Genomic DNA, 18,000 nt, shown 5'->3' with positions numbered 1-18,000 from the left:
AACCGTGAAATCCTGGTTCATTAAAGGAATGGTACCAAAATTCTCGGTTCCGAAAAACAGCTCCAGTTCCGCAAACCCTAATAGTCAACCTGTGGAAACCAAATGACCAAACGACAGTATAGACTTCTTGATCGCTACACTAACAAAACTAAAGATATTAAAAAAATAACAACTGTAATAACTAAGTGTACAAACAAAAAACTTGTAAAAAATATCCTAATATTTTATATTGCTTCCCCCGACTGCTCTAACTGTCTGTAGACGTCGATTTATAGAGGCTGCAAATATATTGTGTTATGTTTTTCCATTCTTCTTCAAGGACCAAGCGAATATTCATAATTTCGACTATCTTCAACAAGATCAATGATTTTTGCACAATTTTCGACACTAAGAACCATATCCAATCGTACAAAACAATAGTCACCGAATTTTACAGTTGAGGGTTGGAACCTTTGGTGTTACACAGCAAAATAAAAACACTAAATAACCACAATACACCAAAACACTTTTACTTTTACACTGGACGCGCGTTTCGCTAACCAGGTTAGCATCATCAGCAGATGATTATAAACTATTTTAGACTAATTTAAACTATTTTATTTTTTTTAAACTAGTTTATAACGATCTGCTGATGATGCTAACATGGTTAGCGAAACGCGCGTCCAGTGTAAAAGTAAAAGTGTTTTGGTGTATTGTGGTGATTTACTGTTTTCATTTTGCAGTCACCGAAATGCTATTTAATTTACAGAGTGCCACGCGTGGTTTTCTAGTTACTAGCCCAATTCAAAGCTATGAATAAAACAAAAAAATATTGAGGTTGTTTTATTTTATAAAATTCTTCTTTACTGGTATAAAAATATTAAATACCTATTTTATTTATAACACCGTAACTACTCAGTCTTATATAAATATAAATCTAAAATTTGTCTAAAACATGCAAGCAATTTATGTCACATAAAATATTAAATTATAACTTAATTTTGCCACTTATAATATTCTCATAGATTTCAGTCGTCAGGGGAACGTATTCTGACACTTTGGCGTCATAAAAGTACAGATCGTCTTTTATTCTGTTCACATCAAAACCCTCTTTTTTCAGATCGACTTTCTGCAATTTAAACGTTCCTGTAATTGGAGCAGATAAGAGTATTCTTAAAAATATGGGTATGGCGTAAGATGGTAGTTTACATTTCAGTTCTTTGGCTAGTTCTTTTAAGTCTATGGTTTTGCTTTGATCGACGATGGCTACCATGCCGGCCTTTCCTTCAGTACCGGGTATCTGAAATTTTTGTTTAATTAAAGTATTCCGTGAGCATTGAAATTAATCGTTTACACAATTTAAGAAAACTATCATGTATGTAGTGATGTAACGATTGTCAATTTAAAGAAGAATAATGTAGATGATGCGTGTTAAATATATTTTTTGTCAAAACTAAGTTCAATAGAGGAATATTTATTTTGTTTTGTTTATTAATATACATATATCTTTTTTACAAAGATGATTATTTTCAGTTCAAAATAAAAGAAGATACAACGTAAAGAGTGATAAAACTTTAAAACATGAATATTTGTGGTTTAAGTCACTGTTAAGGGAAAAGTTGGATAGTCCTAAAAATACAGGGTGGTCCGACTTGTATTAGGGAAACTTCAGCAGCATATTCCGCAGATAAAAATAAGTAAAAAAGTTCGTATAAATGTTTGTCCTAAAATGCCTCGTTTCATAGATACAGGGTGTAGAAATTTCATTTGTATTTTGTTTTTTTATGAATCATTTCTGAACTAACGTCTATATTTGGAGTAAAATTGGTGTCGGTGAGTTTTTTGCATTATAAATTTGATTTCGATGTCACTATGACTTCTACTTGTAGGGGGCGCCACTTTTAAGTTTTTAGCAATGTTTTAACTAATTTGAAGAGTAATAACTTTTCGTCCGTACCTGTATGAAACTACCGAGTAAAAAATATACATATACATTTCAAATATACGTTTTCAAGACATTTGGAATGGAAATAATCAATACATGTCATTATTGACAAAAAATAAACATGTTGACGAGATAGTTATTGACTGAAATGATAAATTTGGGAACTTTTTATTTTTTTAAGTTAATCATAATTTTTTTAGAACAAAATACGATAAAACAGTTTCTGTTGAATCTTTGGCACAACAACATTTCAAATTTATTATATTAGACTAATAATTATCCAGTCAACATGTATAATTTTTATAATTTTATTATGACATGTATTGACTATTTCGATTCTAAATATCTTGGGAACCATTACTCGTAGCGTTTTTTACCAAGAGACATTTTTTACGTAGAAAGCGACGGAAATGTATATTTTTTACTCAATAGTTTTGTAATACAGGTACGGATAAAAAAATTATTACTCTTCAAAAAAACTAAAAGATATGTAAGTGACGTCCCTCTACAAGTAGGAGTAGGAGTCATTCTCATGCCAAAAAAGACCCAGACACCAATTTTTATCCAATTATCTGCGTTAGCTTAGAAATTATTTGAAAAAAAGAATTGAAATAAAAATGAAACTTCTACACCCTCTATCTCCGAAACAAAGCATTTTAATACATAAATTTATACGAACTTTTTACTTGTTTTTATCTGCAGAATAAACTATCCCGAATACAATTTCTTGGTTATTTATATATTACCATAGGTAATTGGTACCTTGATTCATAACAAAATTGACTCATAATCGAGGATATTACTGACTACAATTAATATAATTACAATTGCTAGAAATGCAAGACTAAGTTAACTTAAAAATTATAAGAAATCTATTTACCTCTACACCGTAAACTATAACATCGTAAAACTTCAAGAAACCTGTTACAACTCCTTCAACTTCACTAGTTGCTACGTTTTCTCCTTTCCACCTGAAAGTGTCTCCAGTTCTGTCTTTGAAATAGAAGTATCCCAATTCGTCTTGTACTAAAATGTCGCCAGTGTTAAAATATCTGTCTCCTCTTGTAAAAACATCTAGTAAAATCTTCTTTTGTGTAGCCTTTTCGTCTGTGTATCCTAAGAATTCTTTCTTGGTAGATATTTTTCCCACCATCAACCCTGGTTCGTTTGTTTTACATCTTATGCAAAAACCTAATTGCACAATATGTTTAATTCATAATAATAATCTGGTATAATAGTAATTTGTTACAATAATAAACTACAGCATACAAAACACGCTAGACTCTACACAACCACCAGAACAAGCAGGCTTTAGAAGCGGTTTCAGCACGATCGGTCACATACATACACTGAGTGAAACTATCACAAATATATGAACTTCCACTAGCCATAGCCTTTATAGACTTTGAGAAGGCTTTCAACTCTAGCTAACTCTTTCAACTATATACATTAAGGCAATAATAGAAGTCCTACAGAAAAAAGGTATTGACAGGTCTTATATAGAAACTCGCCAATATATACAAAGAAGCCAAAGCAAGAGTAATGATATATAAAACAACCCTAGAGCTCCCAACTGACAAAGGAGTATGACAGGGAGATGCGATATCCCCAAAGCTGTTTACAGCAACACTAGAAAAAATCTTCTGTCAACTGGACTGGACCAACAAAGGGTTAAAAATAGATGGAGGATATCTTAACCATCTAAGATTCGCTGATGACATAGTTCTAATTCTATAGACCTGAAGAGCTACAAGCACAAATTGACGAACTAAATACAGTCAGCAATAAAGTAGGTGTCAAAATGAATTTAAAAAAACTAAAGTAATGTACAACGAATTAGTAGACAGAAAAGACATTCTAAATATCTAGTAAATTAGAAATAAATAACACAATACCGGAAATAGTAGAAAAAAAATTATATATTTGGGACAACTAATACACAGCGTATCTCTACTAATAGAAATCAACAGAAGAATTTTTAGTTAGCATGAAGTACTTATTAATCATACTTATAGGAAGTACTTATGGAAGAAACTCAATCATATTCTAATCTAGAATGCTACCTTATCTAAAGACGAGAAGATTCGACCAATGTGTCCTACCAGTTATGACCTTAGGTTATGACTTATGCATGCAAAACCTGGACACTTAGAGCAGACATTATAAAGAAACTAAATTCAAATTCAAATTCCAATTCAAATAGTTTATTTACCCTTCTCTCCAAATACCAATATACAAACAAAAGAAAAATTAGGTAAAAGGGACTGTGTCGCGATTATAAAAAAAAAACGATATACAAAAACATTAAATGTTTTTATGTCGCACAGCCCCGCAGACATTCAAAAATATATAAATACACAAATTAAGTAATTATATAAAACAAAAAACAAAAAATGCAATCAAATACAAGGAAAAAAAGAGAAGAAAGAAGAAAGAGGATGCAATCAACAGGTATGACAAGGGGGAAGGCTAGGGCACCAGGGAAAGCTAAATCAAATCAAAAACAAGACCATCACTAGTATAAAATTAAAATAAAGAGGCGATGAAAGCAGACAGGCAGAAACTACAGGTCGCACAACGCTCAATGGAACGAAATATGCTGGAGATAACCAAAAAAGACCGTAAAAGGATAGAGTGGATACGACAAAAGACCCAGGTAATAAATATCATCTACAGAATCAGATCTCTCAAGTGGCAATGGGCATAACACCAACCTGGCTAGAAGAGCGGATAACAGATGTACCACAAAGATTACAGCATGGTTCCCAAGAGGAATCAACAGACCTAGAAGAAGTCTAGACCTAGAAGACCTAGCCAAACCTAACATGGGACCATGATATTAGGAAATTAGCAGGGATAACTTGGGCCCGCATAGCAAACAATAGACAACAATAGGCCCCACTACAAAGAGAGTATCTAAATATGTGAGGGAGGTTATTATCAAACCATAATTGGATATGGTTGAATAAGCTGAAGATGATGATGATAATGATAATAGTAATAAAATTTACCCTTTGAATTTCTTATGGGCTCTCCTGTATCCGGATCACACTTGATGATAGATTCTGGAGTTAAAAATTTTGCCCATATAGGTAAAAATCCTATTGCTCCAGTTTTACTGTCCAGATTAACTGAAATTGAGAAACAATTATTACACATATTTAAATATCTAAATAACCAAATACTAAAATATGACAATGAGATACCATGATTAATTAGGCTTCAGCTTCATTTAGAACCTCGAAATCAGTGGTAGTTTCAATTAACCGTAGAAGTTTGTTCTCCTAATTTTAATGTAAGCCAAATAGCATTCAGAACGTCATAATTAGTGGTAGCAATTTTCAATTAGTGGAAAAAGTTAACAAACTTTTGACTTTTCCACCAATTATACTACAAAATTTGCGAGGAATGTCATTTTGGCCTTTGATTATCACCTGTCAAGAACAATTTTGGTTAGAAATCAAAAGTTTATTGTTTTATAAGCTAAATATTATGCTTTATCTATGGATACAACAGATAGCAAGCTGTTGCTAGGAATGTGCTAGGATATTTTATTAATTTTAATTGTGTTTTTTAGACATTGTGAATGATCGTAAACTAAAAGATATAAAGTGTAATTGAAACCACTAATTTATTCCACTAATTGGGAGGTTCTGAATGAAGCTTTCCTACTACTAATTACTTACCAAGAGATGCATTGCCCTCAGTAGATCCGTATACCTCATACATATGTGGAATTTTGAACGTTTTAACGAATGCATCCCACATCTCCGGTCTTAGACCGTTACCGAACATTTTTTGAACCTTATGATTGACTGGTTTATCGGGGTTGTGAACACTTAATAAATATCTGCATATTTCTCCTATGTAGTTAGAAATCTAAAATTAATGAATAAATGTTACTTAAAATTCCTGTCATAGTTTGCTTTTTTACTCACTGTGCAGCCAAATTTCTCACAATCCGTCCAATAGTTCTTGACAGAAAATTTCTTCTTTAAGACTATGGGAATCCCTACTAATAGTGTTTGGGAAATGGCAAATAAACCTCCAGCCACGTGGTATAATGGTAATGGATTATAAAACGTGTCCTTTTCTGTCAATCCTAACATGTAAGTAATTGTGTAACCAAGAAAAACAAGCCTAAAAAAATATAATACGTTAATGAGACTAATAATAAGTTAATTTTCTCTAAAGCGGTATGGAAATTTGGAAAAGTATAAACGGGATTAATGGTTTTAGAACAAGCAAAAATTTTTGTTATCATTTTTCTCTAAATGTCAATAATAAAAATGTTTGAATTAATTTATTATATTTTTAATATTATATTTGAATTATTAATTTTATTAAAGAATTATTGGAATTTACGTGGAACAAACTTATATTCATCAAGTGAAATGTAAACTTGTAAACTCTTGAAAATATGCATAGATATCTCGCTGTGTACTGAAAATTACTTTTTGTGTGATATTGGGGCAGCTTTGGGTAGACCGGTTGTTCCAGATGTATAAACATAACATAACGTATCTTTCAGTTTTACATTTAATATCTCGTCTGGTAAAGTTGAAGGTTGCTGTAACAATTCATCTTTACACTTATCATTGAATTCGAATAAATGTATGTCGGCAATGGAGTCAGTTATATCAGAAACAGCTAAAAAAATACATATAACTTACTTTGTTATGAACTAGAAAATATTTATTTACCTTTTGAAAAGTCAGATCCAAAAATAAATCCTTTGCTACTTGCTACTTTCAGAGAATGGATCAGAAGATTGGAAGTTAAGTTTGTATTTATCAAAGCTGTAATAACTCCAATTTTTGACAAACCAAGCCATATTGCTATATATTCCGGCCTGTTCTCAAGTAGTAGACTTACAGTATCATGTTTTACGTATCCTTTGCTTGCAAAATAGTTTGCTATCTGGTTGCTGAACAAATCAAGCTATAGAAATAAAATTGCAGTAGTATCTATCTTAATGACATATTGTATAAATGTATAAATATTATCTACCTCTCTATAAGTCCACTTCTCATTTTCGTAATATAAAGCTATTTTATGAGGATATTTTTTGGCAATTTGCCCAAAAATCTTGCAAATAGTGTCTCCGTTTTTCTCAACTTCATTCAGTCTCCAGTTTAGCTTAAGCATACGTCGAATTGCTCTAAAAATCACATTTGGAATTTAGTATTGTCAGTATTAGTAAAGTAAAGGCCTAATAACTTACAGAAAATCTCGGGGCAACGTTTTAACTATGTTGACAATAAATTTGTGTTTGTTTATCAACAGGCTAAAGAATATCAGCAATAAACAAGTAATGACGTACATAATCTGCAAAATAAATAATAATAATGTTGATTGTGGACAAAGCATTGTAGTAGGGGAGCCCAAGTGGCTAAATATGAATTTCCTCGAGCGTGTCGTGGGGAAACATTGTAATGTGAAAATTAGATTGCTAAAAAACGGTTTTATGATAATGTATGGTCTCTTACTGGTGTGGGGAGAGTGTACAGGTTTTCAAAAATGTAAAGATTAAAAAGGCACGAGGAAATACTTCGGATAGATATTAATAGTGCCTGTGCCCCAGATGTTTCTAATTAATCTGCCGGTTTGTATGATGAGGATAGCCATACGAAGAGGTAGAAAATAAGAACAGAAAAAAATAGGCATTCAAAAGGGATATGTTATGTCAAAGTTTACAGAATATTTGGTTATGTTAAGTGAACCGTTATCGAAATGTATGAGTTGGGAGTTGACAGCAAAGATGTAACACTTCTGAAAAATATATATAAGTATTGGCAACAAACAGCACACACGAAAGTTGAAAATGACAATTCCAATTTAGTCAATATACAGAGAGGAGTAAGACAGGGATGTGTGCTGTCTCCTTCGTTGTTTAATGTTTATTTTTAGGCGATTTTTCGGGAAGCTTTCTCTTCAACAGATTGCGGTATTAAAGTCAACGGCGAAGTCACTAACAACATTAGATTTGCCGATAACACAGTTCTTATTGCCGACTCTGATATTGAACTCCAGACCTTAGTGGAGCGACTTGAAAGCTCCTGTAAGAAATACGGGATGAGGATCAATTCCTCTAAAACCAAAGTCATGGTATTTGGAAAGAACCAAAATGTACAAATACCCATTAAAATAGAGGGCAATATCCTAGAATAGGTGTACAAGTTCAACAGGTCTTACAAGTTCTTGAGCTCCCAAAGCCCACTTGTGGATCCGCCACTGATTCTGCCGCGCTTGACTAAATACCAAAATCCCCGCTTGGGCTCTCCTACTATTGTAGATATGTAGTATAATATTCATTCAAAAATTATTGTTGTTTCAGTTGTTTGTTTGTTATTCATTTGATTTGGAATTTTATTGACTTCCTAATTGGCTAAAATTATTACTGTACTAGGTGTTACAATTACTTACTTCTTTTACGTTAACCAACTATAATAGTACGTCAAGAAACGTTTATTTATGTAATTAAAGTTCAATTAAAGTATATCTATTTGCCTGAGATTTTCTTCTGTAAAAAATATCAAAAGTAATTTTCAAAATGTACAACAGAATTTTTTTATAGCAAAAATAGTTCTGTATAGACGAAAATGACTGATGAGCAATAACTGATTTTATTATAAAATGCCTTCAATGAGAACAACCTTGCTTAATATTAATAAAATTCAAATTTACGCCTGACATTTACCTTAGGAATAGATAATTTTATAAAAAAATATAATGTATGAAATATAAATAACTGGAAATTAAAAAATAATAATTAGAATTGTTTTTTTACAGTTATTGAAAATTATTTGAAAAAAAAAACATACAAAGATTTTTATCAATAATTAATTTGTGAGTTTTTCATTCTATATTATAGTATTACTACATACAAGTTTACTATTATAGAAAATAATATGTTATTTTAAAGTTAGTATATATTCTATAACAAATAATTATTCTTTTTTATTCTCAAATTTTGGTGTTATGTGTACGATATTTTAATTATTTATTTGCAGAAAAACCTGTAAATAAAACTAGAAAAATAGGTATTTAAATTTTCTAAAATCTAAGAATGTAAAATATTGTCTTTTTTAAACTATAAAACTACCATTGTTAAAATAACTTGAGATAATATGTAAACTTGATGATAAGTTGTTAAACAATCATAAATTTAATAGTTAAAATCGAGAATGTTTTGTAGAAACTTACCATTTCTTAAATATTACCACTAACCAACAGCAGCGTCTCGAAGACACTGAAGATTGACTGTACTTTCACTCACAAAATAATAAACGACTTAAATATAATCCAATCCCTGCATTGGCTGAATAGATTTACCGTATCTGCTCTGATAGTAAGAGTACTGATAAAAGTACTAAAACTGTCCCTGATTTTAATAGGATATTTTTGTTGTTTCTCTCTATTTTAGAAACTAGATCACTAATAAAAACATTTTATCAATTTTTGGACAGATTTAAACTTATTTTGCTAAGAGATGTTATTATTAGCATTTGAGATAGTGGAATTTATAATGTGGCGAAGAATCTAGGACACACGGGTAAAATTTGAGTTTTTAAAGTCCACCTACTTGCTCTTGATAATAGTCTCTATTTCATTGTCTACTAAAATAAAACAGTATCTCTCAAAAATAAAACGTTTAAAATTTAGGCAAAAATTTAACATAATAAACGTAAATTTCCATTTTTACGGTTTTTAGAGAAAAGTGCAACTAGTTCTATATTGGAATATTTAAACAAACATAAAACTATATAAAATTTTTTAAAAATAAATACCTACATATCATGTTCTCAATACAAAATATTATATTCACGTATACAGAGTGAGTTTCCCACGATGTTCTCTATGCTCTATGAGTATCTCGGAAACTACTGGAGATAGAGAGTCGGTTAAATGGGGAAAGAATTGCAGTTTTGTGGGGTCATAAATGTGCGCCTTTCAGATTTTTGAAAAAGTTCATGGCTTACTAGATATTTCGAAAAAAAACTAATTTTGGCTATTTTAAAAATTGTTCCTAATTCCATTATAATCACTTTTATACAAAAAGTTTTCAGATAAAAGTTGTAGATAATGACATCCCTAATGAGTTTGTGTTCTCCGATTTTTTCTAAAGCTTGTCATTTTTGACATATGACACAAACATGTTTTTTTAAATGGAAACCATAGTTGGCCATGACTTCATAAAAAGCGCCACTTTTTAAGCTTTTTAGTGATATAAGCTATTGTATATGTTTTTTTCGAAGAATTACTAGGTTATAGTTAATTCTTATCTTTTTTTACTATTTTCACTTAGTTGGTATGGTATTCTTATTCTGTTATGATTTATAACTTATAAAAAGAGAGAATATTTTATTAAACGGTTCTTTACAATTTACATTACACAAACTAAAACTTAATAAACTTCTCCCGTACCGCCTCTTCGAGTTCCTCTCTAAATTCATAAGTTCTGTTGTAAACCTTGTTGTTAACCATACGGCATAAAAAAAATTTAAAATTGATAGGTTAGGCGATCGAGGAGGCCCATGCAATTGGTCCACCTCTTCCTATCCCTGGAATTTGCATAATTATGATATAAATAATTTTATTTTTTTTTCATTATGAGGGGGAGTGTCATAATGAATGTCATGTTGGAACCACTCTATTGATGCGCGAGTATCTAAATTTAACTTTTACAAAAAACGTACCTAAGTGACGTTCATCGGTCAACGTACATAGAATATGCTTCCGAAGTTTCCCAAATACAATTCGGACAACAATGACTAAAGAATGCAAGGACAAATAACACCTGCAACCAAATTGTTACCATACCACCAAACAGTGCCGTGGCACATCTGTTTCTTAACATAGCCGCTATGAAGAGATATTTATATTTTTGATAAATATTTTGACTACGCCTATGGTGGATGCGGTGGTATAATACTAATTAATTACGAAAAAAAAACGTATTAAAATGTTAACAAAAAGTACAAAATTATTATCGATGTATAGCACATATCAAGTACATATAATAGCAGAAAAATAATTATCGAATTCAATAAGTGAGTGGGCTGTTTATTTACCTATGATACGTAACTCCTGGCTCTTTCTTATCGTTGCGGCTTTACACTTGAAAACTGATCAACTAATCACCATTGTAATAAAGTTTATACAAAGTTCACTAGACGCAAACTATTAAAAATCGCTAAAATTGTCACTGATGACCAAGTGATGACGTTACAGCTCATTTGTTACAACCAAAAAAATGGCGTCTAACATCACAAATTCTGCTGCGGCCTGTATAAGGACGTTACATGCAGGGTTCGGAAAACTACATGTTACTTTTAAAAACTACACAAACTACATTACATGTAGTTAATGTAGTTTATGTAAAGGGTGTAGTTTATGTAACCTATGTATGTAACTTTCAAATATCAAAGGTTTGAGGTGAGGTTATAATAAGTTGAAGCTTTAAAAACACATAATGTATTTAAGAAAACACAAGAAATATGGGTTTAAATATAATATTTACATCATATTATCTCTATTACACCTCATACAAAGGAAAATTATTCATAATATCAATATATAGTTTATTAACGTAGTTTTCATGTAGTTAATGAACGGGAAAAAACGTAGTTTTTGAAGAAAAACTACACGTAGTTAATAATACGGTAAATTACGTCTTAATTAACTACTTCCGAACCCTGATTACATGTCCTTGTATTCTTTAGTCATTGGACCACACTGTATATTGGTGCACAGAAATCGAGGGAATTTTTTTAGTATGTATTAATATATGCAAAAATATGTGTCTATTCAATATTTTGAATTAGAAGCGAATTCTATTGCGCACTATTCATTATTAAATTAATTGTTAAAAATAAGTTTGTTAGGTATTGCGATAGAACAGGAAAAATTCCACTATTTTCGCACTATTTTAATTAATTTATATTTCTCTGGACATATTATTGTGGATCTTTATTTTATTATGTGTTTTATATGTAATAATAAATATAGTTTTTATATTTAAGAAATAAACTATATGTATTTTACATAGTTTATTTCTCCAAGTCACACCATATGACTTGTAAGAATCAAATTAAGATAATTACTTATTATGATATTCATGGTCTCAAACACTTCCTTTACTAAGAAATGACTGAAATCTTTGTTCTTTCATGATGAGTTGATAAAATATTAACCGATAGCACAGCCGATAGGGAATAGAGTCCGACAGTATAACTGTTATTTAGTTCAAAGTAATATATCTTGTCATTAAAGCCATAATTCTTATAAATCTTAAAAGCAGTAAAGTATTAACCTTTAAATGATAACTACACTTTTGAGTGATAACTTTCTGATTGAAAAATATTTCAGTCGCTTTATAACGCTTTTTTAGATATCGTATTTTTAGATTTAGTATGTAAAAACCATTTTTAATTTTTTTGGATGATAAGAGCCAGAGATGGAATTCCAATATAAGAGCTCTATAAATATAAAGTTTTGGTTTCATCTGTTAATATTAAAGTTTACAGAGTATAATTCTGTAAACTTTGATTATATCGCTTACATTAGTATACCATATGATTCAATAAAACAAAAAAGATCACAAAAAAATTATAAACATAATGTACAAAACAGAATCACAAAAGGCAAATATTATCTTATACGCAATGAATTATTCTTTTCATATTTGAAAAATATATATATTTTAAAGAAGAAAATGATTTTTAAAATTATTAATAATCATTTTTAGACAAAGCTCCATCTCTACTATAAAAGGTACAAAACGCTTTTATTTGGAGGTGGATTTCTACAAAGACTAAAGTTAGTTTGTGATTTCTACAAGAAGATTTCTATTAATATGAAAAATATATTTAAAAGAAAACTACTAAGTAAATTTACAGGTTTCTCTTATACTAACAAAGTTTTCTGTTTTATGATATCCCAATACTAATACAGGTTCTAGCATATAGATGGCACAGAGTGGATGGCGTAACTATAGTTACTACATGGTTGCCAGCTTTTTGGTAGGATTCATAATTTTACTGAAATGGATTGTCTACACCAATAATATATAATGTATAAATAATAACTAAGAATAATAATATAAATTTTAATTTTGATCAAACTACTGTTATTGAAAGACGTAGATTATAAAAATATATGTACCGGTATATTTACGGCTAAATTTTAAAAATTTTATAAATATATTATTACATATATTTCTGAGATTCGTAAATATAACACTCCGATTTTAGACAAAACTAATGTTATTGGCTATTTAAAACTTATAGAAATAACCATTAACTACAATATAACTAGCGCAGAAACAAGATAATAAAAAGTAAATTTTCCTATAAAATTTGAGCATTTATGTTACTTAGTGTCGATATGTCATATTTGTATATTAATTTTCCTATAAACACTGAAATTTTCAAAATTTTATGGTCATGTCTACTATTTTGTAGAAGCCATAAAAATATGTAAAATAGAATGTCAAAAATTCAACTTTTCAGTTATTTTTTTCTTATATGTACCTATAATAGAAAAGAAAATAAGTAATTTTGGTTAATTTACCAATTTTGATTGAATTAATGTCATAGTTAGCTATACCTTACTGAGAGCCAGCTATACCTTTTTATAGGGCTGTAATATAGCGCTAAAGGCTATGAATGTAGAATGTTTAGGAGGGGAGTTAATCACCGCGACCTTATAGATCTATTGTGTGTTCCCCTTTCTTGAGTTATAACGAGTTATAACTCATCATACAGTCTCAGGGCTTTAAGAAAAGTCAGTATCTGAGACGGCTCCACAGAGGCCAGCTCTCCATCCTGGATGGAGAGCTGGTCTAAAGGCTATACGCTAAAGGCTATACGTAGTGATGTAAAATTACCGGTAATTTATAAATCGGTAATATTACAAATAATATTACGTAATATGACGGTAACATTGATAATTTAAAAAAGTTTTTAAATAATATTAACTTTTTATTTCAAAACTGTAAAAACATTACAAAAAAGAAAAAAGAATGTTTTTTAAACTAGTCAGGGTCAGAGTGGCCTATGTTATAGTGCCGTATAATCGAGAAAAAAAACGGCGTCAGTTGGCTTGGAAATGACGATCGATGACATTCCCCATATAATTTTAAATATAAAATGACAGCGATCTTCATTGTATATCGCTGACGCCGTATTTTTTCGATCATGTTCTACGTAATATTATAGAGTGGATAATGGTAAATCATCTCCAATCTCGTCTCTCGTACATCTTTCTCTTTTGTTAATTGAGTCAAGTCTATTACTTCAAAACCGATATATTCTTCTTCCATTTTCTTTCTTGGATGTTCTTCTCTATTTAGTAAATTATAATTATGGGCAATATAAGTAAGTTTTCCGGCACTTTTGTCTGTTGCTTCTTGACCGATGAACAAATCCATAAGTAACAAAGGTTTTTTCGGTTGTGGCTGTTGACAATGGTAAATTTAAAATGTTTACAGCCAACATATGTACTTATTTTAGAGCTGGACAAAAGAAAAAGAGTAGAGCGGAAAGAAAGGAATATTTCCATTGTTACCGATCTTGCTGTAATATTACCAAAATTACCGGTAATATCACCACGGTAATATTACCCTTTATACATCTCTAACTATACTTAAATAAATTAGGCACATATTAGTTAAAAAAAAATTAAATAATCAGAATAATCCAACTGCGTTTCAAAAACTAATTTTGTACAGTTTATTATCAAGCTAATATGTCTACAAACAATTTTAAGTCGGCCGACTATTTTAATTGCAAGTTTGTAACAAATGAGCTAACTGGTGCGGGCCGATCAGTTCCTAGTCAGTGACGGCGCAGTGGTTGTTCCGGCAACATCGCTCTACCGCTTCACTTCGGCCAGCTGGTTTGTGACCCAGTTTCAGCAGGAATGTATGCACATTCCTGCACGTGGGATTCGGATTCAGGTATATGACGTCACGTGACGTAGCTGTATCGCGCTCGCCTTGTCTGTTCTAGCGTTCAAATACCTTTACATAACCGAAAGCTCTTTTAAATGCAGCGCTAGCTTCAGTGGTGTAGCTGTCGTTTGAGCATTAGAAATTAGAACTACAAAGAGGCATTGTTTTACTATATTCCTTTGATATTATTGCAGGATAGTTTTGATGGTATTGACCTCTATTGCAAATACATCACAGATCTGCAACAAGTCAATTTCAAAAAGACTTAAATCTTAAGTCATTTCTAAAGCCAAAATGATTTACCTACATGAATCTCTAAATTTCAACATAAAGTTCAAATGATTTAAGTTTGATTTAGATCATTTTATTTCAAGTCAAGTCATTTTTGTGAAGATTTAAATTAATATAACGTTATTTAAGTCGTTTTTATGAGTTAAGTCTATATTATTGATTTAAATCATAATGATTTGGAAGTTAAATCGGCAAAATGATTTAATTCTTTTTTTTTGTTTTGGAATAAAGATTTAAATCAGAAATCATTTTAAAAAAATAAAAAAGAAATTAAATCTTAAAAGTCAGCTTTCGAAAAATAATTTAAAATCAAATAGCTTAAATCATTAAAATTATTTAAATCAAAAAAAGACATAAGTTTTCGCTGACAGTTCTGATTTCAAAATTCTAGAGAGTCGTAACGTAATTTTTGATATCTCCCTGTATAGAAAATTTGATCAAGGCATTCTAGTCCTAGCTACCTCTTGAAGTTAGCTAAAATGATATTACTAGGCACGCTAAAAAATGATATTACTAGGCATGCTATTGGCACATATTATTCAGTTCCAGCTGGTCATTTCATTAATTTAATTTTGATTTAATGTCATGGAGGAACAATTTTAAGCGTTTGATGAATTATTTTAACTTTTCACAAGTGACTTCTTATAGAAGAAACATAAAAACAATACCATAAACGCCATCAATAATCTCAGTGCAAATCGGTGCAAATGATGATGTTAAATATGAAAAAAAAGAAGCATCAAGAGAAAATATTGACATATCTGCAGTCTCTCATGAATGAAGTTGGCTACCATTATTTAACTGATAAAAACTGAATTAAACGATGCATGCGTCGGTCAGAGACTCTGACTTCCGGTATATGCACGAGAATAGGCGTAGTAGATGACACTCGAATATTAAAAAACAAGCAAAGATGATCAGCTGGAACTGAATAAGCTGTGCCAACAGTCTCTGACTCAGAATACCAGTCTCGATTGTTTTTTTTTTCAAAAGAAGCTTGAATGGAGCTCAGAACATGAGTGAAGTGAAGAACATGACCTAACGACTTCCACCGTGACGTCATCGGTTAGGTTGCAGATAAATATGGGATGTAAACTTTGATTGAAGATTGACAAAGATTGAAAAAAAAACTTGTATTGATCATTGGACATCGATAGTAGGGTAATGAAAAAAGGGATCTCATCCAAGACAGGTCTAGATAAAGTGAGCGTATATTCAGCTAAGGCACCTAGGACTCCTCATCTCCTACTCATGTGTCCCTGAAGGAATATACTAGTGCTATTATTTCCTATTACTATATAAACATAATAATTATTAAAAAAACAGAATAAGATTATTAATGAATAGTACCCTCCACAGTTTATCATTTGTTGTACTTTTTTAGTCTTTAAAAGATAAGGTAATAAAAAATATCATTTAAGAATGAGAAGTAGACATACATATTTTATTAAAAAAAGTACTACTATTTATTTCCGTATAGTAACTCACTTGAATTTATGAATTTTCACGTTTACTATCTCCGAGTTGTTAACTATTATCTTCAAGATAAGATTGTCAACACTAGTGACCTTAATAAGATCTTAGAAATACCGTAACGGCGTTGGAAAACAAATTTGAAGAAAACCATAAATCTTTACAATAAATTTGTTTTACTAATACATACTCATATAAACACCAAAAATTACTCGCTTGGAATTTCTATACTTAAATAAAAAGGATACATCTCTAAAATATTAAACAACTATTTTCTAAAAATAGCATGTAAAAGACCATACCATAACATGGTATACTGATGCTTCCAAAACCAAAGCAGGGACAGCGATAGAAGCATTTGGGCCGAAAACTAAATACTCTGAACCAATGGGCACCTATCCCAGTATCTTTCAGGCAGAAATTATCGAAAGATGCGTACAATTTATCTTAGATAGGAAGTATCGAAATCAGGAAATTTCCATCCTATCCGATAGTCAAGCAGCACTAAACGCGATCAACTAAGTAACCATCAATTCGAAGTTGGGCAAAGAATGCCTAGAGAAGCTCAACAAATTAGGCAAAGAAAATAAAGTCCTCCTACTCTGGGTACCTGCTCACCAAGGGATATAGAGCAATGAAAAAGCAAATAATGATTTAGCTAGAAAAGGAGTGAACACTCCACTAACTGGATCAGAACCGTTCTGTTTTTCAAACGTGAACCAACTGAAAGCGGAATTTAAGAATCTGGAAGACTCCATCCGTAACTTGGAATGGGTGTTCCTCCAACGGTCTAAGACACTCGAAAAAGTACCTCAGAACTTACGACCGAGAAAAATCAAAGGTTTTCCTTTTATAAGTAAAAACATTTTTCGGATTGTCACGGGGTTTCTAACAGAACACTGTCTCCTCAACGAACACCTCAGTAGGCTGAAGCTGAGAAACAACGGCCAATGCAGATTCCGTGGGGAAAATGGGGAAACACCAGGACACCTTACCACTGAGTGCGCCGAGACGACGACCATTCGTACCATGAACTTTGGTACGGCTGATGTCGAGAATGGAGAGCTGGCCTCTGTGGAGCCGTCTCAGATACTGAATTTTGTTAAAGACCTGAGACTGTATGATGATAATTTAACTCGTTATAACTCAAGAAATGGGAACACACAATATATATATATATATATATATATATATATATATATATATATATATATATATATATATATATATATATATATATATATATCTGTAAGGTCGCGGTGATTAACTCCCCTCCTAAACATTCTACATCGATCGGTCGGGATTGTATGGAGGATGGTTCAAAAATTTGTTGTTTTCTTGCTTTAAAAACTCAATA

General features: G+C 31.0%; 1 protein-coding gene across 2 annotated transcripts; it reads right to left on the bottom strand.

Annotated features, from left to right (window-relative positions):
• Positions 1-809: 809 nt before the first annotated feature.
• Positions 810-9,283, bottom strand: LOC115890523 (long-chain fatty acid transport protein 4-like). 2 transcript variants are annotated; one of them, XM_030910772.1, is made up of 10 exons: positions 9,131-9,283; positions 7,149-7,252; positions 6,935-7,085; positions 6,628-6,865; positions 6,379-6,574; positions 5,863-6,064; positions 5,611-5,803; positions 4,936-5,055; positions 2,805-3,115; positions 810-1,279 (listed from the first exon to the last, which is right to left on the bottom strand). In XM_030910772.1, exons 1-10 carry the CDS (start codon positions 9,131-9,133, stop codon positions 968-970), a joined length of 1,830 nt encoding a protein of 609 aa, XP_030766632.1. In that variant the 5' UTR covers positions 9,134-9,283; the 3' UTR covers positions 810-967. The 2 variants fall into 2 exon arrangements, with proteins under 2 accessions (XP_030766632.1, XP_030766640.1); XM_030910780.1 differs by lacking the exon at positions 7,149-7,252 and having other exon boundaries at positions 9,131-9,245.
• Between the last annotated feature and the right edge of the window lie 8,717 nt (positions 9,284-18,000).

This window comes from Sitophilus oryzae, unplaced genomic scaffold (assembly GCF_002938485.1).
Source record: "Sitophilus oryzae breed Bouriz unplaced genomic scaffold, Soryzae_2.0 scaffold_1178_pilon_pilon, whole genome shotgun sequence".
NCBI lineage: Eukaryota > Metazoa > Arthropoda > Insecta > Coleoptera > Curculionidae > Sitophilus > Sitophilus oryzae.
Note: the sequence above shows the minus strand (reverse complement) of the source record. Positions and strands in the feature narration are given on the sequence as shown.